Genomic DNA, 26,853 nt, shown 5'->3' on the forward strand with positions numbered 1-26,853 from the left:
GAGAAACCAGGGGATAGTTGGAAGTTGGTAGTCCCTGGTGGGGGTGGAAGTAAGCTACAATCGCACTGACAAACTCACTGATGCCGTCACCAGACCTGACAAATAGGGAGTGGAGGTACTCCCAAGAGCCACTCTGGGGAGCACGAGAACTGTGTCTATTCCCTTGGCATTATACCAAGTTGCATATCTTAGCCATTTTCCTTGATGGTTGCACCTGGTGGAGAACTTGAGATGATTAGGATGTCCTGGACTCCTGAAGGCAGCCATAGAAGACTTAATACTGCCTTTTCAATCTCCATGCTGTGAGGTGAAGGGATGAGTGTAATGGGTGAAGCACGGTGCCTCTGTCCTGCGATGGTAGAGTTACACTGTGACCCAGTGGAATCGGCGGTTCTGTGGAGAAGATAGATAGGCGTACCATGGTTGTCTGGGCCATTCTGGAGCAATCAGGATAAGATCCGCCATGACTGCTTACACTTCTGTATGGTTCTTGAAATGAGTGGTATTGGGGGTACAAGTAAAGAAGTTCTCCTGTCCATGATGTGAGGAACTCGTTTGGTGCCAGGCGAGTCCGGCTTGGGTACACTGAGCAGAATGCTTGCATCTTCCTGTTGAAGAGATCTATGCGTGGGAGGCCCCAGATCCGGAAGAGATTCTGCTACATCTTGACAAAGTTCCCAGTCATGAGGGTGGAAGATCCTGTTTAACTTGTCTGCAGGGGAGTTCTCCACCCTAGGTAGGTAGACTGCCCGTAGGATGATTGAGCATTCCTCTGCCCACTCCTTCCCTGCACAACCTCCAGGAACCTGACCCTCCTTTGTTTATGTAGAACAGTGCGACCTGATTGTCCGTGTGGACCATGACGACTTCCTTGCAGGAATCCCTCAAAATGTGCATGACTGTTTCCAATGGCTCGGAGTGCCAGGAGGTTTATCTGCTGGTCTTCTCCCAGCAGGACCAGAAGTGGGCTTAAGTGGGCCCCCCAACCTGTGTTCAAGGTGCCCGTGGTGAGAATCAGCTGATAAGCCAGGGGGCGCAGCGATACTCCCACTGAGAGTGTTGTGGGAGTAGCCACCAGTCTAGGCTTCATGCTGGGGGTAAGACAAACCCGGCAGGACAGTGGTTAGGAGAACTGGGTCCACCGAGACTTGAGGCCCCATTGCAGTCTAATGTGCAAATGGGTGTGGGGAACGAAGTAGACAGCCACCGCCATGTGACTAAGCAAGGTCAAGAGCTGTCGGGCTGACATGTGAACAGAGTCCTTCTTCTGTAGAGGGAGGTTGTGCAGTGCATGGGCCTTGTCCGCTGGCAAGAACGCCTGGCATGCAGAATACAGCTGAATGGAGAAATTACTTACCTGATAATTTTGTTTTCCTTAGTGTAGACAGATGGACTCAGGACCAATGGGTATAGTGTGCTCCTGATAGCAGTTGGAGACTGAGTCAGATTTCAATCTGACGTCACCACCAGTACATATACCCCTGCAGGAAAGCTCTGCTTCAGTATTCTCTTCAAAAAGCAATTGTGGATATATGTGTGTCTGGATAATTTGATTAACTTCATTATTTAAGTTTTTTTTTATATACCACGGCAAGTTTGGATCATCACCTCTGTTTACAAGAAACAATGCAGCAACAGGCTTTACAAGAAACACATAAGATAAATAAAATAGCAACAGGCTTTACAAGGCAAATTTATAAGATAACAGGAACTGAATAACAAAGGGAATATGTACAGAACAATATGGTGATATAGCATTGCTTTACCAGATAGCGTTACAGTAAGAGCCAGAGGAGAGAAATATCAGAATTAACAAAAACGAGAAGGTTGAGTGTTAATTGCCAGTAGGTCTGATAAGTTGAGAGAATAGGAGGAGTAAAAAAAAAAAAAAAAAAAAAAAAAGAGGGGGGTGCAGGTGTATGCCTGTTTAAACAGCCAGGTCTTTAGGTTCTGTTTCAATTTCCTGGAGCATGATTCCTGGTGAAGACTGGGGGAGGGGAAATAATTTTGATTAACGTGACTAACTTGAACTGGTTGATGTGGCTTATAGCTGGAGACCGCCAGTGCACGCAACTGAGAAACGCCGACACCCGGTAACCATGGGTGTCTTAGAGGAAAGTGTGGCTTACCCGTGTTTGTCTTGCTCTCGGGGATTGTCACCCAAGGTTCAGTGTTTGGAGGCAGCCGTGGGCAGGATACTGAGTCCATCTGTCTACACTAAGGAAAACAAAATTATCAGGTAAGTAATTTCTCCATTTCTTAGCGTGTAGCAGATGGACTCAGGACCAATGGGATGTATAAAAGCTACTCCCAAACCGGGTGGGAGGCTGCCTGTGGCCCACTTAGTCCTGCCCTTGTGAATGCTGTGTCCTCCTGAGCCTGGACATCCAGGCGGTAGGACCTGGAGAAGGTGTGAATGGAGGACCACGTCGCCACCCGACAGATCTCTGTGGGTGACAGCATCCTGGTTTCTGCCCAGGCCACTGCCTGGGCTCCAGTGGAATGGGCCTTGACTTGTAGAAGCAGAGGCTTGCCTGCCTTGATTACTTCTTTGATCCAGCAGGCTATGGTTGCCCGCGAGGCCGCTTCCCCTTGTTTCTTCTCGCTGTGAAGAATGAACAGATGGTCCGTCTTTTGTACAGATTTCGACCTTTCTAGGAGTCTGCTCACGTTAAGATGGAGATATTCTTCAGAGTCCTTGTGCTCATCTGGAGATGGCAATGAGATTGTTTGGTTTAGATGTAAGTGAGAAACCACTTTTGGGAGGAAGGAGGGGACCGTGCGTAGCTGTATGGATCCCTGTGTGAACCTGAGGAACTGTTCTCAGCAAGATAGTACTTGAAAGTTTGGAGATGCAATGGGCCGAACATATTGCCACTAGGAATGCAGTCTTCAATGTTAGTAGTCCTAGGGACAGACCTCAGATAGGTCTGAAGGAGGCTCCCGCTAGGAAGTCTAGTACTAGATTGAGGTTCCATAGGGGTACCGGCCACTTTAGGGGTGGTCGAATCTGCTTGACCCCTCTCAGGAAGCGGGAGAGTCCGGATGAGATGCTAGGCTGGTGCCTTCCACTTTGGCTCCGAAGCAGGCTAACACGGCCACCTGAACCTTGATGGAGTTGAAGGACAACCCCTTCTGTAATCCATCCTGCAGAAGTTCCAGGATCATGGGAATTTTGACTGTCTGAAGGATGTCAGTGTCTTTGCATCAAGCTTCAAATATTCTCCATATTCATATGTAGGTCAGTGATGTGGAGAACTTGCATGCTCGGAGCAAGGTGTCAATCACCACCCTAGAGTATCCGCTCTTCTTTGGGCGTGTCCTCTCAATGGCCAGACCGAAAGAGAGAATAGAGTTGGGTCTTCGTGGAAGACCAGGCCTTGCTGGAGCAGATCTCTGTGTGACGGTAGAGGGAGAGGGCTCCCTGTCATGAGTCTTCGCATGTCTGCATACCACAGCCTTCTTGGCCAGTCCGGGGCAACTAGAAGTACTAGCCCCCTGTGGTGCTTTATCTTGCAGATGATCCTGCCCAGCAGTGGCCACGGGGGGGGGGGGGGGGGGGGGGGGGGGGGGGGGCGGCAAACAGCAGGTCTGAACGAGGGCATCTATCCCTTGGGATCATGGTTCTTATCTGCGACTGAAGAAGTTGGGGACTTGGGTGTTGGACTGGGTTGCCAGGAGATCCATGGCTGGGATTCCCCAGTGGTTTACTATCAACTGGAAGGTTGTGGTCAACAGCATCTATTCCCCTGGGTCTAGATTTTCTCTGCTGAGGTAGTCCAGTGATGTTGTCCTTTCCCGCGATGAGGGTGGCTGATATCCCTTGTAGGTTTGCTTCCACCCACGCCATTAGGGGGATCTATTTCCAGGGACACTTGTTGGCTTCTGGTTCCTCCCTGGCGGTTGATGTAGGTAATTGTCGTGGCGTCATAGGACATGACTGACAGATTAGCCTGCATACAGTTCAGTCACAGACTCAGAGGCAAGTCTGACCGCCTGGGCTTCCAGTCGGTTGATGTTCCATCCAGACTCCTCCTTGTCCCACTGCCCCTGGGCCTTCAGTTCCTGGTAGTGGGCTCCCCACCCTCGTAGACTCCTGTCCGTGGTGAGCAAGGTCCAAGTCTGTGAGGACAGCCTTACTCCCTTGCTCAGATTGTCTTCTTGTAGCCACTATTGGAGCTGGAGGTGCATGGAGTAGTCCTGGGACATTGGGTTCCACTATGACAGTAGGGTGCGTCATAGCACGCAGCCTCACAAAGAGCAAAGCTCTATCAGCTTAGTTAAACTCTGCCCGGGCAACCTGGAAGGCGACCCAGACAGCATGGCTAATTCAGCCTGCTTGTCTGTGAGGAAAACAAAGGATTCGGAATAGTTAAGACCTCCTGACCTTTGGTGTCAATGCCCCTGGTGCCGAAGTCTAGGGTTCCAACTTTTGACACCAAAACTTTTCCATTTTATCAAGGCGCGAGCGACGATCTTTAGGAGTCAGCTGAGCACAAAAATCACAGCCCTGGACATCGTGCCATGCCCCCGGCACTAAATGCAGACCTTGTGAGGGTCCATGGACATAGTCCTGGGGCACTGACTGAAGCCGGATGACGCCATGGGGGGGAAAAAAAAAAAAAAAAAAAAAAAGGGGACATGCATTTTAAAATTTCAGTCAGACTGGTGTCTTAGTATGCTGAATTTGGTCTTAAGTGGAACAAATTCCTGAACCATACAAATAGTTAAAAACCTAGACACTTATGCAAGAGATAGCACAGAACAAGCCTGTAGATTTAATTCTGTTTTGTAATGAGGGGGTGCAGTTTCACCGTAGACCGTATTCTCAATTCCATAATCCTGACAAACTGCATTTCCTTTTGGGTCCCACATCTACCACCTACAAACTTCTCTAGAATCAATTGCCCATTATCTTCCATCTCACCACAATTTCACACTTCTATCTTAGATATTCTTCCCTTCCTCCCATAACAAAAATAAGAATTTAATGCATTAAATTCTTATTTACCAATTGAGGGAGGGAGCAGAGGTGCCAAGGGCTTTCTGGTAGATAATACATTACTTTAAGTGCCTTTGGAACAAAGAACTGTACTCCTATAATAGTATACCATAACCATAAGCCCTTGCCATAGTCCCAAAATGCATATTGTATATCCTGTGAACAGGATTCAGTTTCCTGCCAGAATGACCTTACAACAATAAAATGCCAGCTGCATTACAGGGGACCTAGTACGCACATTTATTAAGATCTTACCCCCCCCCAGGTCTAACTTTGAATGGAATACAGCATAGGATTGATGTAAAATGTATTAAGATATGTGGCTACCCACTTCTCATATTATGTTTAAGGGATTCAACTTAACAGCATTAGAGAACAGATGATCAAATGATATTGTGTTGCATATATAGAACTAGTCTATAGATGTATTTAATAAAAAAGAAAAAAGTTTATTAGAAAAAAAATTTTTGTGATAGCCCTCAAACATTAATGGCCAGTTGTCCTTGCCTCAGACATTTGCTTTCAAGCAGGCCGATGCAATAAAACGTGTGGGAGAGTGGGTGCTCAGAGCTGAGCACCCACTCTCCCGAAGCGTGCCCAGGAACCTCTCCTGTGCACACGATTTTGCATTCAAATTAGGCTCCGTGCTAATAAGGAGGTGCTAGGCACACTAGCGCCTCAGTGGAAACGGCAGCTGTCAGTGGGTCCAACAACAAACCCGCTGACGGCCACAGGTTCAGAAAACTGATGCCGGCAAAACTGAGCATCTGTTTTCAAACCTGCCGATTGGCAGGCAGATTTTTTTGTTTTGTATTTTTTGGTGCCTCCGACTTAATATCATTGTGATATTAAGTCAGAGAAGAGCACTTTTTTCTGCACACTTTTCCTGATGCTTTCAAGTTAACACCTGCTCTTGGCCAGGCGTTAATTTCTGAGAGAGTAAAATGTGTGGCTTGGCTGCACATTTTACTTTCAGTATTCCAGAAGAATAACTACATGTGATGAGTGCTATTAATGTGTGTGTGTGTGGGGGGGGGGGGGGGGGGGAGGCATTTGGCAGCGTGTTTTCAATGTGCTATTACCCCTTACAGTATAAGGGCAATAATAATAGCGGGTCTAACACACGGTCAAATGGGGGCTAGATGGGGTGCTTGGCTGAGCACACCATTCTGTATCTGCCTGAAGGTGAATGGCCTTGTTTCGGGGTGGCCAGTTATCTAAAAACTCACTGCTGTGGACACCCTGGCTTAAATATCTAGGCATGCACTACAAATGATAAAAACAGGAGTGGAGTTAGTGTCCCAAGAACATGAAAGCAATCCTGAGAACGTTTTACATTAAGTATTTCTGCAGTTAAACCTTTGGCCTTAGACTGTACTCATTTTGCACCAACTAGAAATCAGAGGCTCCTTCCATCAGGCTAGCTTTCTACCTTGCCAAGGCCTCACAAATATACTGTGTTATGTTTGTTTTTTTTAATAGAGCTCTGGCCTTGGGTTTTGGCCCCTTAATAGTTGCCTACATGGTTGACTAGCCTTGGTGTTAAATTTTCTTAAGTTATTTGTCACTAAATCATTCTTTTTTAAGCCATGGAGCCTACAGTAGCCAAACACTATTCTGTCAGGAGTTCATTTTAACAGCACGACACATTTGTCACTACAGGAAACAATGATATGTATTACATGTAGTAAACATTGCCTTTGTTACACAAGGTTCTCTTAGCATTCATCTAAAATCTCATTGGGTCCCGAATTGAAACGGGGGGAAAAATAGCTGCTTTTCATTAACAATTGCTGAAGGCTATAGCTTTGTAGAGTACCAACAATACATCGTCCCATTTTTCATGCAACAAGACTGACTGAATTATTACAAAAGAAAGAATGTGGAAAGTCAGTAAGGTAGAGTAATAATGCAAACATTAAACTTTTGTATAAAGTCTTAAAAAAAAAAAAAAAAAAAAAAAGGAGGAGAACACTACACCCCCAAAACATGTTCCACTACGTTTCTGGTACAAATGTTAAAAGGTCTGATTTACAGAGGCTTCCCCACTGCCTCCCTCCCCTATAGACACAGAATGGGAGAAAAGTGTAAGGATCTGATTAAAAAAAATAAAAAAAACACAGCATGTAAATCTTACAGTTACATGAACAGAGGGAAGAAAGGTTGAAAAGGTGACTGGGTAGGAGCTGTGCTTACAACCTAGGAATTTCTCATTTCTAGACCCAAGTGCTCTTTGGGCATAGGTAGGAAACCTAAAATTTGATATTCAAATTGCATGCTTAGATGTGGCTATCAAGAGAACAGCAACACTAGCAAGTTAGTTGGCCTCTAGCAAAATCATTACAAATTCTTTTTTCCCCCCTTGTATGTAAAGGCCTTAAGTTAAAAGAAAAGCCTAAACCATAGGCTCTGTGATTTCTGCAAAAGTTGTAATTAAAAAAAAAAGTCTCATTGATCAGCTTTTTCCACTCCCAATTTTGCTAGCCTTGTCCGCTATACTTAGCAACAGGCCTCTTGAGGATCCTACTTAGGTCATTCCCAAGAATTGGGGGGGGGGGGGGGGGGGGGGGGGGGGGGGGGAGATTTAATTTTCTTATGATTAGTACACAGGTAAAAGGCAACAAATGAATGTAACAGGTAAGTTACACAGAGCAATGAGAGATAGAAAACAAATTGATGTAAAATTTTGATCATCTCACTGGAAGCATTAAAGGATCCAAGGGGTAATAAATCAGAGTAAATAGACAAATTACAGTTAAGAAAAAAAAAACAAAACAAAAAACTGTGTGGAACTGGAAAATTACACACCTAAATGGCAGATTAAATTTGATGTGGACAAGTTTCAACAAAAGGAACATGGGGGAAAAAGTAATCCTAACTATATTAGTAATTTATAAAAAACTGTTACTAGCCATCTGCAGTATTGCCCAGTTATGCACAGAACAGTCCTTCCTCTAGAGCAGAGCTTTCCAAACTTTTCATGTTGGTGACACTTTTTAGACAATTTCACGACACAGTAATTTAGTCTACTAGTAAACCAGAGGTTAAAGGTTAAACGAACGAAACATATTTCGACAATTTATGTATGTTTCCTTAAATATATACATAAATAAAATGTTTCACGACACAACCTCTCTCATGAAACCTTAAATTTATATTAAAAATATATATTCCAAGATTCATGTTATTGTTATAATTTATGAGAAACAATAAAACAAATTGTCTGTCCCCCACACACTCATATCTCTCCCCCTCAAGCACATGTCTGTCCCCCAGCACGTTTGCCCCCCACTCACTCATCTCTCTCCCCCAGCACATGTCTGGCCCCCACACTCATGTACCTCGTCTTTTTTGATTGTTGCCAGTTAAGTGCTTCACTCCCTTCCATGATCACCAGACACTGCTGCTTGCAGTCAGTACTCCTCATGGCCAGGCCTCATCGGCAGCAGCAGCCAATGCAAGGACGGCTGGGCTCGTTCCACCCACCAAGCCCCCCAAAAAAACGTGATTGACAGCAAAAATCACCCAATAATAAGCAACCCATAAACTGAAAAAAAAAAGTGAATCTCTAGAAAAAAAAAAAGAGCCCAAACTCGCATCAGAGTTGACCGGGCTTGCGCGACACACCTGCACACTGCAGGCGACACACTAACGTGTCCAGACACACAGTTTGGAAAGCTCTGCTCTAGAGAGCTTATGTATGTTTCTCTTGACTAGACTGACAGCCAAAAGCTGTGGGAAGTGAATTGTAGTTGAGTAGTTAGATTTGAAAGCAGCTTAAAAAAAAAAAAAGTTTGGAGTAACATGCAAAAAAATAAGAGCTTGACAGTTTACATAAAATGTAGTTTTAACCAAAAAATTCCAAACCTACCTTGTGTGCGCCTTTTCTTAAACAAAAATACCCCACACTTAATGCCTCAGAGTTGATCATTTTTTGGTAGTGCTTGAGGAGTGGGACAAGAAGTACATGCAGCAGGAAAAAAAAACCAAACACCCCACACTGCTTCTTCCAACCAACCTAAACTTGTGCAATAGCTTGGGCGTGAGGAACCTTAATGGGGCAAACACAAGATGCCCACTCACTCCTGCTGCCATTTTCAAAATAGGTATTGCTGGCTGACTGGTTTATCCTATTCACTTCCTTGCCATATCAGCACGAGTGGCACCACTGTTGTCCCACTCCCCAGTCCATTGGGTAAGTGAGGAACAGGAACAATGACAAAAAAAAAAAAAAAAAAGCCCACAAGGGGGTAAAGGCTTCTGAAAGCCCCATGCTACAGCACTTTTTGGCCTCTGTAGGCTTGTGAGGTGTTCCATGCTTTGCCACAGCCAGAAAACAAGATTCCTAGCTGTGGCAATATGCAGAACATTTCAAGTGAAATTTTGCATCCATAGCAGAAAAAATAAAAGAAAGCTTTGCAAACTACTTTGGATTAGCAGCCAATATCATGTGTTAGAAATTAGAAAAAAGGAACAAAACTAGAAATCATCATGATGCCTCTTAATGATGTGATCTCAGACTTGTGTGCAGTTCTGGTTGCTCAATCTGGAAAGGAAGAGGCACAAAAAGTGACAAAACTGACAAGGGAGGATGGAAGAGCTCCTTTATGAATGCAGGGCAGGGTTCTTCAGTTTGGAAAAATGATATAAGAGATTAATAAAAATGAGTGAAGTGGAATAGGTAAATAGGGAATGTTTATTTACTTTTCCAATTAGTACAAGAGCTGGGGAGATGCCATGAAACAGGTAGATTTTAAGCAAATTGGAGACTATTTTTTCATACACACAGTTATTGGAATTTGTTGGTAGAGGACATGGTCATGGTAAAGAGAATAAACTTAACAGCCCACTCAAATCAAAATATGTGCTTAAACAATGCATATCTTCAGTGTAACAAATGAAAAGATGCAAAAAAAAAAAAAAAAAAAAAAAAGTTAAACCATGCAAAAATTATTCACATTTGTTTCATTACAACAAATTCCTGGGGAAAATGAAAAGAAAACCCAAGATCCCTAGCCATGCTGGATGCTGATACTCTCTGCCCACCTCCTGTTAAAGCAGACATCCTTCTCAAACAAACAAACAGAGAAGGAAAATTATTCATTTGTCATTCTCCGGAGAGAGGCCAGGCACAGAGTAGATATGAACATATTCAAATCATAGGAATGCTGTTTAATACCAATGGGAATGGGTGGACACTACACTTCTCTACTCACCAGAAGCCAAAAATACGATACTGAGAGACAGGTAAGGTCATTATTCTAAACAGAGTTCTGCAATAAATACACTTTCCATGAATTGGCATGTAGGGTTGTCTTGATTAGATTAAGATCAATGGAGCAGGATACATCTTTTATGTATGTCCGGTATCACTTTATAGAAGTGAGCAGTAATAGTAACAACCAATATCAAATCCTGAGCAACTTGTTATATATAGTTATTCCACAAACTAGACTCAACTTCAGTTTCAGAAGGATCGTGAACACCAACTAGCAACATTAAACAATGTTTAAAGCAATCATTGATATATCAGCTGCTCTCTCATCTACTGGTTTAAAAGCTCCATAACAGCCTGATCAATTCCTGTGTATATGGAGATACAATTGCATATTACCTATATATATGGAAAAAGGTCAAGATACTGACAATATCACTGGATAAGTTACAAATACCCCAAATACACATTCACAATGATAACCCAGAAGGGAAAGCACTAATGCATCACCTAACAAAATGCGTCAGGTTCAAAAGTGTTATTAAATCAATTTTAGACAAAATTTAACATATATACAAACACAACATTCCTATATACTTCATTACAAGGATATATACATACACAGCATGCATCTTCAATTACAAAACATTAAAAGATGCTAGAGATCATAAAGGATATCTGAAAGGTCACACTCAAAATGTTGAATCATTGATGTTTTGAAAAGTTTCAAAGTGTTACAATACATGTGTGGTAATAGTGCAACACTATCACTTTGCCCCCTGAAGGTTGGGGGATCTTCACATAAACTGGCACCATGACTTTAGATATTTGACATATGTGTCTCAACTCCCAAGGATACCATTATTAGTCCAGCAAAGCGTTTTATTCTGCTACTACCACGAATCCTTGTTCAACCCTTGGAATGGGGGGGGGGGGGGGGGGGCGCGGGGGACACCCTTAAGCACTTCTTGTTCCAAGCATCCTAAATTTCTCCCAGGTGAAGTGAGACTCCTTGTTGGGGGATCTTCAAGCAGAGTGAGTGTTGCACCGTTACTACATATGTATTAATTTTGACAAGTTTGAGTGCTACATCAGTTTGTTTATGTTGTTTCAACATTTTGTATAGTGACCTTTATACTATCCTTTATGATCAAGCATCTTTAATGTTTTGTAATTGATGAAGACGAGTGCTGTTATATGACTGCAGTATGTGTGGTAGAGTGCTTTAAGGGTAATTATATAAATCCATGTAATTAGGAAGTATATAAGAATGTTGTGTATACACACAAGTTGCCTTCCATTATTTCATGGATAACTGAAATTAAACTCAAAACGAAACAGAACAAAAAAACAAGTCAGATGGACAAACAAGTTGTAGCTGATAGCAATAATGCTCTTAAAAAAAAAAAAAAAAAAAAAATCACAAAACATACAGATGACCTGGAAAATTGTTAGATTTAGTTAAAAATCACAGGTGTGCCACAGAATAAGAAATAAAATGTATTCAGCTTTGTGGAAAAAATTGCTAAAATAGCCACCACTACCTACAAGGTAAGAGCTCACTATCTCAAAATAGAGTTCAATAGAGAATATTAGAACTTTCCACTGAGAAAAAAAGGACTAAACACAAAAGAGGCTTCAAAGAGGCAAACTCAGTAACATAAAAATCTTTCCTCAGAGAGATATAGTGGGTGCAAGAAAGCTTCCCAGTGGAGGCAGTGACAAATAGACTAACAGATTTTAAGAAAGCCCAGAGGATCAATCCTTAGGTGCAAAATCAGCAAGAGGAGAGTTGGCAATGAACTGGGATATGGAGCACTCAAAAAGAAGCAACTGGGCAGACTAGATGGGTCTTAGCCCTTCTCTGCCATCATGATCTGTTGATATGTAGAGTGGAAAAACGAGACCCGTACATCTTTATATTCTGCTCATTCAGCAGAATTAAAAAAAAAAAAAAAAAGTTTGCATAGCAAATCATGTCGTCTAACTTACAGTTAGAGGAAGAAGAGCACTTTGATACCTCGGATGCAAATTCAGAGGGAAAATGAAATGCAACCAAGGCCTCCCAGGTCAGCGTGTCTGCCTTCACACTTTAAAGCTACTTACCAGGTACTAAGCAGGGTGTCTTATGGCCGTTTTTGATTTGGCAATACAATCTTTAGCATGGTATTGAAGAACAGATGAGTAATAGCAGGTGAACCAGTGACATGACCAGAAAGTCACTAAACAAAAATGGTCACATTTGCAAAGTGTTACCAGCCAGGCAAGATACCAACTAAAGTTAACCAGCTTTCTAGACATTCAGCTGCACCTAGCTGGCTAGGTTTTCAGCAGAACGTTTGCCCAATATAGCCAACACAAAACTGGTCTAGGTTTAAGGTTTATTTGTACAGATGGTGTTGCCCAGTTAATCTTAATAGTTAGCGCTAAAAATCAGTGTTAACTGGCTAAGTCGTAAGCTTGTCCCAGAATCTACTTTTTTTGCCTGGTTTAAGTATGCACACCTTCTGATCAATGCAATAAGAACATAAGAAAATGCCATACTGGGTCAGACCAAGGGTCCATCAAGCCCAGCATCCTGTTTCCAACAGTGGCCAATCCAGGCCATAAGAACCTGGCAAGTACCCAAAAACTAAGTCTATTCCATGTAACCATTGCTAATGGCAGTGGCTATTCTCTAAGTGAACTTAATAGCAGGTAATGGACTTCTCCTCCAAGAACTTATCCAATCCTTTTTTAAACCCAGCTATACTAACTGCACTAACCACATCCTCTGGCAACAAATTCCAGAGTTTGTGCGTTGAGTAAAAAAAAAACTTTCTCCGATTAGTTTTAATGTGCCCCATGCTAACTTCATGGAGTGCCCCCTAGTCTTTCTACTATCCGAAAGAGTAAATAACCGATTCACATCTACCTGTTCTAGACCTCTCATGATTTTAAACACCTCTATCATATCCCCCCCTCAGTCGTCTCATCTCCAAGCTGAAAAGTCCTAACCTCTTTAGTCTTTCCTCATAGGGGAGTTGTTCCATTCCCCTTATTTTGGTAGCCCTTCTCTGTACCTTCTCCAATTGCAATTACATCTTTTTTGAGATGCGGCGACCAGAATTGTACACAATACCATGCGCTTGGGCTAGCACATAGGTAAACGCATGACTGAGGTGCTAGACTAATACTCTATGCAATAATAGGATTAGCATATCCAAAAATGCATACAGCTAATAGTGCTCATTGCATATAAATGCAATGTTGATGAGACTATTAGCTATTACCCCCTCTCCCATTGCAGGAAAAAAAAAAAAAAGCTGCTCGGACAATGCACCCTTTTTAACACAGCAAATTTAACACCAGCCCAGGAGCTGGCATTAAGTCAAACCGCGAGTCAAGGGCAGGATGGCTGAGCGGCTATATTCTGCTTTCTCTGCAAAGGGTAGTGCTCGACTGGATTCCTGTTACTAAAAGAAGAGCAGAAGGGGGCAGCAGAACAATGACCCCTACATCCTTGGGAAAGGCAGATTTGTTTCAAATCTATTTTTACATGTGTTAAAAAAAAATAAAGGTACCAAAACACTTTTCCCCTCAAGTACCCAAGATTGTCTTGAGATCATGTCTACAGAAAGGCAAGCTGAGAAGTTAACCAAGCTTAGGAAGCTTTAAGCGCGATTCTACAGGAAGTTAAGAGCAGCAGGATAAAAACAGACATTTGTATTAGCACAGCACCTCACCTCATTAACATTGCATCGTGCGCCCAGCAGAGGTGGATGGGCATGTGTTTAAAAAAAAAAAAAAAAAAAAAAAAAAAAAAAAAGGAGGCACTCATATTGAGTGCTCGTTTTGTTTCCCCCCCCAACACACTTTTATTGCATCTGCCCACTTGTGAGTTTAGGTTATGTTATCAGCCAATAAGTGGAGGAAGTGTCTAAAAAGATCCAGATATTTTAATCTGCTGTTTCTCAATTAGCTGGTGAAACCTTTTGAAAAATCCATCCCTGTGTCACATCCCAGCAGCATGATTCCCAGATTTGAAATTGGGAATTCTGAGGGAAGATACCTGGGCATGATATCAGAAGACAAAGATAGAAGCCACAGTGCTATCAATTGTCACCTTATATGGGGTAGGTTTTCAAATGCTAACAAAAGACATTTAAAGGCTTCCCTGGCTTTTATAAAAAGGCCTTTTGGCACAGGGGATTACTTTGGGCCATAAATGCATGGGGAACTTATTTTGTAAGACCGTTCAGGCTATACTTTCTGGAGGTAGTGTGCACAATTGTTCTTGCTTTTGGAGGCTCTTAGGACACACAAAATTGTGTGCCTGCTTTCTTCAGTGTGAGTTTTTGTGCATGGAACCCCTCTCCCTCTTTTCAAGTGTTGGCAATATAGGGGCAGTATGCATCTTTGTCTTTATCAAGAAAATGAAGTTACTATAACTATCAAGGATCAGCAAATCAATTCTCTAGGATGCATTCCACCCAAGATTTATTTATTTATTTTTTTAAAACACAACAAAAAAAACAAAACACCACACTTAATAGGATTCTTCATGATGCTGCTAACAAAGGAGCTAGTCTGGTTTAAAGCCGAAAAATCATCAATATTTGGCTTGTGGATAGAAGAGGTTTTGGAGTTAGAATTGAGGTCAATTAATACTGCAAACCCAAAATGTGACAGACTACAGAACTGAAGAATTTAAATGACATGAGATGGTAAGAGAATGGATTGACAATTTCCTTCATTAAAGTCCCAAAGGAAAAAACTTAAATTCTCATTTGTATATAGTTTTGTCACATATGAATAATCCGTTCTTCTGTTTGTTTGTCCAGTGATGTCCTGGTTTTGATGAGCTAATCGATAACTGTGTACAACTACTGTGGGCATATTTTTAGCCAATGTCTGATTACTGCACTTTGTTTTTCTACTTCAGCTCCAAATTTTGCTTAAACAATGCAAAGTCTGATTTCTTGCTTTTAAACATCCCTAATGGTTTTTACTTGCTTAAAAGCATCCCTAATGGTTTTTACACAATTTAAAATTTTAAGGGAACATGGAAAATTTGATAAATGCAATGCTTAGCATGTAACAATTGTACTAAAGATCTTAAGCTACACAGTTTGTTTTTTTAATTGATACATCTTTCCACATAGATCATGAATGTCTAAACAACTATTTCATAGTAACAGTAAAGGTATTTGTCCATCTTGGAGACATGTTAATGTGTCATACCAACACCTGGATCAGATGTAGCTAAAATTCATGTTGCAGTTTGATAGTTACAAGCTCAGAGTTACATATAGAATATGTAAACAGAAACGTAGAGAAGGGACTGAAAATTGAAAGCAACCTTGAGACTACCTTGAGAACCAGCAGCTGAAGAGTGCACTCTGTCTTGCATGCATTTCTTTACCGGTTCAGGACAGTCTGCAAGTTGCTTAATGTCTATAAGGAAACAATGTCATGGAGTTCTTTTCCAGGAAGATAAAGCTTCTAACAACTGACTCACTGATAACTGAATATGTATATACAGCATGAAAGTCTGTAAAGAAAAAAAAGCCTCCGAGTAGAGCCAATACAATTACTAAGATTAATGAACGCTACTAAAACTACTTTTTCCCTGGATATACTTTTGGCACATACTATTCCAGTACTGCCTGAATCACAAAATCCCTACATATTACCCATGCCATAAAATAAAAAAAAACACAAAACACACAAACAAAATCACATTGTCGTTTTTTTCCTGAGATTCAAGATACTGCTGTAAAGTAACCGCTCTTCAAAGTGGTGAAATGGACTTATCCTTAGGGAACTACTTTTCATTAAAAAAATTAATTAATTAAAAATAATTTGAAATGAGGCACCCCCTAAACCATGGTAACACCAACTCTACAAGCTGTTAGTCGACAGAGTCTCCCCAGGAAACATGAGCAGAAGAATAAAGATGTACCGTCCCTTATTTAATTGAGGCTGAATAACTAGGTTTCACCATTACAATTAAATACAGAAGAAAGCCTTGAAAGATTTTAAATTTTATACACACTTTTTTCTGTGTATGTATTTTAATATGTAAATTAAATTAGACTGCCATCTGTATCTGAGGGGAAAGCAATGTTTTATAGTATGCAGCAAGGGGAGATGCTATTTAACTAAACATCTTTCAAAAAGAACATTTAAAAAAATAAAGTAAGGGGGAATCCGAATGACGTAAACCGGAGCTCAGCATAAGCAAGTTGGATGCAAAGCACCGATAAAAGAATGCAATTTGAAAAGAAGCTTGCCATGAAAGTAAACTCATACACATTTTTTCATGTACATTTGAAGCAAAAAGCCTGCAAGGGAGTCAGTTGGACCATTAGATGATAAAGGGGTAGAAGGATCACTTAGGAAAGACAAAGCCATAGCAGAGAAGCTAAGTGCTAAATTTTAAAAAGGGTCAGGCGCACATGGACGCACCTATTTTATAATATGGATGTGTTGATGCGCACATTATAAAATCCAATACTCGTGTGCCCGATTTTATATTGGGGCACACCTGCACGGGGGGAGGAGGGGAGATTTTCTTTAAAAGCACATGGCAACGCAAAGGAGCAGACTAGGAGGGAACTTCCCTAAGTCCCTAACTACCTGTCCTTTTTCTCCCCTCTCCACCCCAACCCCTAAACCCCATGTAACACCCAAAAATTTTTTTTTTTTTGAAACTTACCTGCTCAGGAGCAGAAGTAAGTTCCGTGTGCTGGCTGGCTGCTGGTGCACACCTCACAAGGACAGTGCCCAAGGGCACAGTCCTAGCCAGCCCGCCTCTTTAAAAACCTGGCACTTCTGCGCGTACTGGGAGATACACACATGGCTCAGCCACGCCCATATTTCCAGGTATTTGCATGTGCCGGGGGAATGAAAGTTTCCCTGTAAATTAATTCTTTCTAAGGGAGATACATTTTCAATATTTCTGGCATGGGTAACAATTCAGAGAAACTGAAACAAGTCTCAGTGAACCAGAAAATGTAATAAGTTAAAATTGCTAAACTAAAGAGTGGCAAGTCACCTGGACCAGATGGTATACATCCCGGCATGTTGAAAACTGAAAAAAATGAAATTGCAGACTTTAGTAATTTGTAAATTATCTTTAAAATCTATGGTATCTGAAGACTGTAGAGATGCCAATGCACTGCCAATTTTTAAAGAGGGTTCCAGAAGTGATCCATAAAACTACAGAACAGCCTGACATCAGTGCTGGCCAAAATGGTAGGAACTAGATACAAAATACTGAACATATAGCCAAGGGAAGTTTTGCCTCACTTATCTGCTACATGTTTTTGAAGGTGTAAAAATCACATTGATAAAGGTGAGCCAGTTGATCTAGTGCATCTGGATTTACAGAAAGCATTTGACAAAGTCCCTCAGAGGCTAAGGAGGAAAGTCATAGGTTAAGAACCAATATCCTTTTGTGGACTGGGAACTGGTTAGCAGACAGAAAGATAGACAATAGGGTTAAAAATGGCAAAGAGTAAGAAGTTTAGTATCCCAATGATCTGTTCTGGGACCACTGCTTTAACATTAATAAAGGATCTGAAAATGGGAACAAGTGAGGTAATCAAATCTGAAGATGACAAAATTATTCAAAGTTGTTAAATTACAAGAGGATCTTGCAATACTGGGAGACTGGATAAGCAAATGGCAGATGCCAAGTAATGAGGACAAGTGCAGAGTGATGCACAAGAGAAATCTAAATTATAGCTATAAAATGCAAGGTTCCACATTAGGCATCACCATGCAGGAAAAAATGCAAGGTTCCACATTAGGCATCACCATGCAGGAAGAGGATCTAGGCATCATTGTGATTTGTTGAAATCCTCTGCTCAGTGAGCATTGGTAGTCAAGAAAGCAAAAAGAAACAATGCTAGGAATTATTAGGAAAGGAATGGGGAATAAAATGGAATCTCAAAGCTTCTGTATCACTCTGTGGTAGAATTACATCGAGCAAGGTGTACAATTCTGGTTACTGTATCACAAAAGGATATAGCTGAATTAGAAAGAGGTACAGCAAAGGGTGACCAAACTAAAATGGATGGAACGGTTCCCCTATGAGAAAAGGCTAAAGAGATTAGAGCTCTTTGGCTTGCTGAAGAGACAGCTAAAGGGAGATATAGAATGCAAAAGGGTAAATACAAATCTGTCATTTACTCTTCCAAAATGCAAGACTAGCTGACATGCAAAAAAGATGCTAAAAAGTACATTTAAAACAAATAGAGAATTTTAACACTCAAGGCATAATTAAGCTTTGGAATTCATTGCCTGAGGATGTGAAAACTGCTCACGTAGCTGGGTTTAGAAGAGGTTTAGACAAGTTCCTGGAAGAAAAAAAAAGTCCATAAACCATTAAGGTTGACTTGGGGAAATACGGGGAACTTTTGAGATCCTGCCAGGTACTTGTGACCTGGAGTGGTCACTGCTAGAAACAGGAAACTAGCTTGAGGGACCTTTGGTCTAACCCATTATGGTAAATCTTATGTTCTTATGCCCTTATGACTTCATTTAGCAAACATGTTCAAATAAAAGTGTAAAATCATGAAAACTAAATGGAACTCAAAAGCAGGCACTGGTCCTGCATCTGTGCATACAGTGCCAGAGCCTTTATCTATGCCGCTACAGAGCCAGGCACCAGCTCCACATCATCCAAGTCAGATTTAAGAAGGACTGCTTCCCATCTCTCCAGGTCACAGTTTTAGACTTGTCTGAATATGCAGAGTCAAGAGATAAGCTGAAAAATGGGAAAGTTGCAAAACCATCTGCCTTTATCCTTCACAATGCTAATTATGTATTGTTTTATGCAACGTTTAAATGCACCTTAATCTTCCTGTTAACCAACCTGACAGTCACCAGCTCAGAGGACTTAACATCACAACCAGTCACCAAATGTGTCAATAACTGATCACTAGAGAGATTACTGCAGTGAGATGCATTACCAGTTGTAAAAATGGTGGAACTTTGGTGCTCTCATTTTGAATCGTGTATTTTTATTCAAAAGAAAAAAGTACCATTCAGGAATAGAATGATTCTTTCCATTCTGTTCATCTAAGAATTAAAATGCTTAATTGTCTAAAGCCAGTGTGCAATATTTCAGTCTTTTTTTTTTTTTTTTTAGTCATAATAAAGCGGAAAAAGGATATAAAAAAATTCACTATTAACAGAATATTTAGGGACCTCTGTACTAAAATGGTCTCCCATTTTGGGCCTATGAGAAGAATTATCAGAATGCCTCATACATCTGGCCCTAGATTGATGTTTAGCATAATATTAGGAATGCAATTTTAACACAATTACAGAGTCAAGCGTTCATTTAAATATTCTCTGTATTTAATGCAACCACATGACATGTTAAACAGTCACGGGGAAAAATATCTTGACATGTTTGTTTCTGGCACACATGCCCCCATGAAATCAAGCTTCATATGACTGATACCAGAAAATTCTGATTGATACTATGTATTACCTCAGATCACATACCATATGAAATAAACATAGAAATGACAGCAGAAAGACCAATGGTCCATCCAGTATGCCCAGCAAGTTTCCCATGGTAGTATCTGATAACCTAGGGGTAACCTGCATGGCAGTCAGTTTTGCTTATGGTCTTGGCCATAGAAGCAATCCTGTTCTTTTAACTTCGTCTGAGCATCAGTACCCCAGACTGTACAAAAAAAAAAAGTCATGGCTCATGTTCACTGTCTGAATTCAGATTTCTCTTTTCAGCCCCCTCCTCCAAAGAGCATTGCATTGCAGTTGCATCAAAATGGTTCTATCATGCTATGTTGTGGCAATGGGATGAAGAGACTTGCTGGTAAGTTTAATGAAGTCATAACCAGAAAAAGAATGATTTCAAAGAACTGACACCAAATATCTTTGAGGGGGCTTTCTGTAAGTTTCTGGCAAAAGTACAATGCCCACATAACCATAGCTTTGCCTTAGCTGTAGACCAGTTCTTTCCAGTAAAGAACCAGAACATCTGAGCGATTAGAAACCACCTTAATGAACAAATAAATCTTTATATTTAGTAGTAACTGGAATTGTCATGAAATATGAAAAACAGTGGAAATCCAGATTGCAACTGTTCCCCCAGCAAGTGAAAGAATGCAGACTAGATTAGGTTATATACGGTACCTACAATGCAAATCAAATATGGCAAAAAAAAACAAAAACAAAAAACTACAGAACAGATTTTTCTAGGCCTTGTATTTTGATTAATGTATTTATCTAGATAAAAGATTTGAACAAGCAGAACCAGTTTGGTAGGATCATTGTATGTCTTTACAGGTAAAGACATTGCATGTAAAACTGAAAACTTCACTTGTACTATAGACACCTTTTGCACTCTGGTTTTACTACATAAAAAAAAATTGTTTTAGATTGGTTAGGTAGCATCCACCTCCCATAATTTTAAGTGACCATGTAGTTTACCATTTTTAACCAAACACTTGTTTCAAATAGCACTGTACCTTCAGTTGAAGGTACAGTGCCAATACATCAGCATCCCACCATAGGCTAACCCTGAAATGCTTTTGAGATTAAAACTATGAATTACTGTAATGGCTATCCACAGAATTTCTCGTGTTTCTACTGTAGACACCCATCCTTTTTACTATGAAGGGAAACCACAGAAATAGAGACAAGATGTCAAAATGATTGCTATTTGTACTTGTATGGTTGTATCTGACAACAGAGGGATACCGCTACAATTCCTAACTCATTGTTCAAGTACAAGTCAAGCTAGGAAATATTTGACTTTTGGCACAAGTGGAGACTCCTTTAGGTCAACACTAATTTCTATGTGTGTGTCTTTTTTCAACTTACAGGCATACATTTTTTTTGGCCAAGAAAAATTAGCTAAGTTAAAAAAACAAGGATGGCATTCTGTACAGTCCTTTTGTTACTTTCACAGCTCACAGAAAGGAAGGCAAGTGCTCCTCTGAAGCAGCTGGAGTGTTCCTTGCTGCCGCTGCCACCCTCCCACCTTTCCTCACGGAGAGAATCAAAGGGGGAATTAAGTGAAAAAAAATGTAAATCTTTGTAGGCAATAAAAAGTCTAAAGGGAGGAGGAACATGTCATACAAAGCACTAACCACAGCTTATTTATCCACACCAAAAAAAAAAAAAAAGCCAATACTTGTTCACATACACAGCCTCCCTATTGCATACATTTTGAAAGTTTGCACTCCGTGTAAAGTATGCCCCTGGAAAACGTATACTTCATGGAATCCAACTCTTGTTCTATCAGGGCGTAATGTTTCCAAGTTGTGAAGTGAAGACGACACTCCCCCACCAAGGTTTCACAGCACAGATGTACGTCCTTTGACCCATGACTACTGTGACATACCATTAATCCCCCTTACATACAAAGGATCATCTTTAAACTCACTGCCCTTAACTTAAAAAAAAACAAAAAAAAAACCCACCACCGGCAAATACACCCTGTTTAGATATATAAAAACAGAAGCAGGTCAAAACATAGCTATTTACGGGAAAGTCTTAATGTGGCACCTAAAAAGATCCTCATACAGATGAGCCAGGGGCACAGGGGACTTCAGAGAGCCACAAACCTTTGTCAAAAAAAGGCCATCTGTTTTTGTAATGTCTTTCACAGCAAAGGAGTAGATGCCTAACAGGGAGCGCAAACCCCCGTAGCATGTGTAGCCTGCTAGCAGTTCTTACCTCAGGTAGTCCCTGCGGCACAGGATGAGGTTGGCTTTGGTGTACAAGGTGGATCCCACTTCCCCCAGGCGGCAGTCGCAGCAGGCACACTTCAGGCAGTCCTCATGCCAGTATTTGTCAAGGGCTTTGAGCAGGTAGCGGTCCTTGATCTTTCGGTTGCAGCCAGCACAACCTTTCGGCTTGGTGTCCGGCTGGACTGAGAGCATTTGTATACCTGAAAGAAAGAAAGACTGTACGTTTTATTTACCATAAAAAGATAGAGGGGCTTTAAGCTGTATTTCCCTCCCACCTCTTAAATTAATAGAGATCTTTTTAGTTCCTTTGATTTTATAGAAAACACCTGTTTTATAGAGCTTGGTGCTTACGAAAACTGGGCAGCTGAAAATAACTGCCGAAGGTCTGTTGTACTCTCAATATCAGAGGAATTTAAAAAAAAAAAATAAATATATATATATATCTAATTCGAGGGGGGGGGGGGGGGCTGTTCTTTACCTTCTTGATGCAGATGTTACAATAAGTAGAAAACGGTAGCTAACAGATCTTGTTTAAGATGCCAATAGATGCATAAGTGCTCCACTGAATAAATGCACAAAAAGGTAGAAGTGGGTCATGACCCGACTTTTTATTTAGCACAGAGAAGCCGGGAGCATGCCCCGAAGGGCTGAGGATCCGGCAGTGGTAAAGGATGCAGCCCTCAAAGCGCTGCGAATGCCACTGAAAAGTTACCAAGTCCTCGCATCGCTCCGTCTGGCAAAGATTACGAGAAATGCCCTTCCCCAGCCCGCCTCAATGAGAAAAAAGCGAGCAGAGCGGCGGCGGCTGCAGCACCTCCCCCACCCGTAAAGAAAGAGGCGCCCGAAAGTTTCTAAGCCGCCGAAGAGCTCCCCCGCCCGCCCTCCCTCCCTCCCTCCGCAGCTCTCGGCTCCCCTCTCCGTCGTGCGTCCGGAGCTCGAGCCGCCTCTGCCGGCACTCCCGCGCTCCCCGCGCTTTAATTACCGTTACCATGGCAGCAGGGCGCGCGCAAGGCACGCACAGGAGAGAGGGGGGGGGGCCCCCCCCCATCCCAAGAAAGAGGCCCGGGGGCGAGGGGCGCGGAGCCTCACCGAAACTTCTCCGCGCTTTCTGCATGAGGCGCCGGGTCCGCGGGCAGAGCCGCTTCCTTCGGGCCGGAACCGCCGCCGCCGCGTCCGTCTCTCTTTCTTCCCCGCCTCCCGCGCGCGCCCAAGCGCTGCTGCTGGACGGCGAATGAGAGGCGGCTCGCGCTCGTCTTCGCTCTCTCCCCCCAAGAAACGGTCAGAGGCTGCTCGCGCTCGTCTTCGCTCTCCCCTCCCCCCCCAGAAACGGTCAGAGGCGGCTCGCGCAGAACGGCCCCGAAGCGCTGGAAGAAGATGCCGCCGCCGCCGTCTCCAGAGAAGCGCAGACAAAGCCCCTTTGGCCATGCGCCGCCTTCCTTCCCCGGGCGAAGACCTCCCCTCACGTCAGGAAGGGTTAAACGCAAACAAAAAAACAGAGAGTGTAGGATGCCCCCCGTCTCGTCCCCGAAACAGGAGGCAGCCGCTTCCCCTGAACTTGGCTGGCGGGCTCGTGCGGGATGCGGCCCGCGACAGGGCCCCCCGCGCGCGCGCGCGCTGCCCAGGGTGAAAGTTTAGCAGAGCAGCCGCCGCCGCGCGCCCTTCCCCACGAGCCTGGGAGTCCCGCAGGGGAGCTCCTCCCGCTGCTGCTGTCAAAGTTAACGTGGCGGATGGAAGATGGATGCGTGTCCTGGAGCTGGACCTGCAGCAGCCCCGTGACCATAAAAGTACATGGCCGGGCTGGCAGCAACTTTCACTTCAGAAACTCCTTGCTTGCGCAGCTCCTTTCCCTTTTTTTTTAGGCACGGTAGGAGTTGGACAGATTTATTTTTCTTTTACCGACTTTCCAGAGTTGAAGTGTTGCCCTCTTCTTCCTATTAAAAATCATCCGTGCCAATTTGTTTAAAATGACCCTTTGCACGCTTAACCCTGAATACCTAAACGGCTGGCGCTCTTGCAGCCTCCGGGACGTTTTCTGCTGTCAGTCAGTGCAGCCTTTCCTAGACCGAAAGCCCTCGGTGGCGAACGCCGACCCCCCCCCGCCCCGCTAGATAGATGCATGCATGCATGCACGGAAAGCGGTCGCCAGCCGCCCCTTCCCCCTGAAAACCAACCTGAAAAAGCGAGACCCGAAGAGCGAAGCGGGGTGGAGCGCTGTGCCCTCCAGCAGCTTCCTGGCGAGTTGCGGGCATGCACGGCGCTTGCGGTGCCTGTCGGGCATGCAGAGCCGGGCTCCCCCTCGCCCCTGTTTATATCGCGGCAGCCACTCAGCGCGAGCAGCGCCGGTGTCTGTCTCGCCGGCAGCCAATGCACTCCGAGGAGGGAGGGAGGGTGCGGGGCGCAGGGAGAAATCAAATCCAAACAAATGCTACAGCTAATGAGGACAATTAAATTAATTATCTTCAAGGAGATGGGGGGGGGGGGGAGAGGAGCCCCCGCGCCGCCGACGGTAGGATCTGTTACCCCTCGCTGGTAAAGTGCAGCTCGGTAATTCACCGCCGCTGATGAGCGCCTCTATGCAAATCTTTGTTTAAATCATTCCGCTAATTAAATGCTGGGCCGCTGCCGCCGGTGACATCACTGGCGAGCGGCGGGGGGTCAAGCGCCCGAGTGGCCGAGCCCCCCGCCACGCGGCTCGCCCTGCCCGTGCCCGAGCCAGGCGGCAGGCCACGGGCACCGAGCAATAGTTAACATTCAGCTCCACGCCATTCATTTTCCGCTAAAATATAATGATAATTAAATGGGTCATAAAATGCTCTTCTATTCATTATGACTGATGAAATGCATTAAAGCTGACAGGGTATTACCTGACAGTAATTAGGTTTTTGTCATGAATTAAATTATGTGAAAGCAGGCTATCTCCCCAATCATGCACTTTACAGCAAAGATTTTTTTTTTTTTTTTTTAAATCTGTGCTACAGAAGAGGGACAGAATAGCAGTTTTTCCCTTCAGAGCCAGGTGAATTAGGTTTGGGGAGAGGGGGGCAGACACTTCAGGAACCGGACGGGGGTGGGATCGGCTGCAGCCAAGACGAGCCAAGTGCAGCCGAAGTGAGCGGGGCGAGAAGGAGCCAAGGGTTTGTTTTTTTTTTTAAATCGAGCTCGCCTGCCACTTTGCAAAACTTCCAGAATAATGCATGCATGCAGCAAGGAGAGAGAAAAGCGGGCTTTTCCGTCCGCTCGGGTCGAGCCGGAAGCCGCCTTACCTTGCGAGGGGAGCCGTGCGGAGAAAGCCCTGCGCCTCTGCCCTTCAGCTCGTCCAAGAAGCTGCCAAGCTGCCTTCCAGCAGCCTGTGCAGGGGGCTCTAATGGACCTCATTAAGTTCTACTTACAGATGTTCTTTTAACATAATTGATCTGCGGTGAGTTGAGAGGACGGCAGCTTATTCCCTAGCCCCCAATTATGGTTGGGTAATTAGATCCCCAACCTCCAATTTTTCACATTCACCCTTCTAACATTCCAAAATATCAAAGTATCTCTTCCTCACCAAAGCTGGCTGCCTCCCCCCTTGCCGGACTCGGTATTGACAGTTAGATCTTCCCAACCTTTGTAGTGACGCCAGTTTTAATGGTATATTCAAACCACTGACAGAGCTCCGAGGGGCTGGGGTGGCTTTCTCTTTCTCTCTTTTTCTATTTTTTTTTTAACCCTCAGAAACAAAAGGGTAAAAAAAAAAAAGAAAATTAAAACCCTCTAACTTGTGTAGGTTGTACTTTTGATAAAAGGTTCCCGTGATGAGTTTTGGCAGTGGAGGTTCTTTTGTAACGTCTTTTTATCTGTATTAATTCCTCAGATGAAAACTTTAAGGAACAATGAAGGGGAAAGGTAAGAGGCTCTGAAGCTCGGTGAGAAGAGGAGAGAGAAATATTCCGCAGCACACCTGGGACAGATGAAGCCAAACTCCTGCTTTTATAATGCCAATCAACAGGGCAGTTATCATCCCTCTAATTAGGAAAGCAGCCTAAAACAGAGAGCACTTGGGGAAATGGTAATCTTCTGCTTTTGCACTTAAAAGGGGAGATGTTTGGTGAACTGTAAGAATGCAGGATTGGGGATGACAAGTCCTTTTACTAATGGGCTGGCTGCTTATGGCTGCGAGAGAGAGCGCGGCTGGCAGGCTTGCAGCTCACAGGAATGGAACAAAGAGTGGCCCCTCGTGTGAAAGAGCGCCACTTTCCTCCGCCGCCGTCTTAACTCCCAACGGGGCCGTAGGAACGTAGCAGATCGGCCCATTCGGTCTGCCCTGTTGTTCCTGCCTACACTGCTGCTGCGCATCTGGCCCGGCCGCCGGCCGGAGACGCTCCTGATCCAGGATGGTTTTTTATTAATCATCGTCCTCGTCCTTTCTACGCCACCATCTTGGGTGGGTGAGCATGCACCCAAGGCCAGTTACTTCACAGTCGGCAGCGCCCCTCTCTTCCCATGCCTTACCTCGGCGCTTGGTTAATACTCTAAGATAGCCACCAACACTAGTGCGGCCGTCGCTCCTCGGAGCGCCGCCTAGCCTGACACACAGACGTGGCTCCGCGTCTGACCGCCTCCTATAACTACACCTGTACCCTCAACCTGCCAGACTGACCCAGCTGCTAGTTTAGTTCTATTATTGGCAGAGCACACCTGATGAGTTCTTTCCTGTCTGCTCTGAACAGACAGGATAGACCTTTCCTTCACAGAGGGCCTCATTACGTTGTCCATTTCCTGCATTAAGCCTTACATCATTCATTTTGCAGTCAGCTCGCAGCACACCAGGGGGGCCGGTGTAATAAGACCCGTGGTGAAATCGGCGGTACTTGTCTGCACGTTTTTTGGTGTTTTTTTTTTTTTAGCACGTGGCAAAAGCAGGTGCTTCCGCGGGATGTAAT

The 26,853-nt window shown here is 43.4% G+C and overlaps 1 protein-coding gene across 4 annotated transcripts in view; it reads right to left on the reverse strand.

Annotated features, from left to right (window-relative positions):
• Positions 1-25,337, reverse strand: part of LMO3 (LIM domain only 3) — a 211,077-nt gene extending 185,740 nt beyond the window's left edge. Inside the window, exons 1-2 of one of the 4 annotated variants that reach the window (XM_029597333.1) lie at positions 25,198-25,337; positions 21,921-22,134 (exon numbers count right to left, since the gene is read on the reverse strand). In XM_029597333.1, coding sequence (XP_029453193.1) covers positions 21,921-22,134; positions 25,198-25,309 — 326 coding nt within the window. In that variant the 5' untranslated portion in view covers positions 25,310-25,337. Of the gene's footprint in view, positions 1-21,920; positions 22,135-22,412; positions 22,722-23,023; positions 23,535-24,105; positions 24,395-25,197 lie in introns of those variants that run through there. The other 3 variants (XM_029597337.1, XM_029597334.1, XM_029597336.1) reach the window with 3 other exon arrangements.
• Positions 25,338-26,853: the final 1,516 nt, after the last annotated feature.

Source organism: Rhinatrema bivittatum, chromosome 4 (assembly GCF_901001135.1).
Source record: "Rhinatrema bivittatum chromosome 4, aRhiBiv1.1, whole genome shotgun sequence".
Taxonomy (NCBI): domain Eukaryota; kingdom Metazoa; phylum Chordata; class Amphibia; order Gymnophiona; family Rhinatrematidae; genus Rhinatrema; species Rhinatrema bivittatum.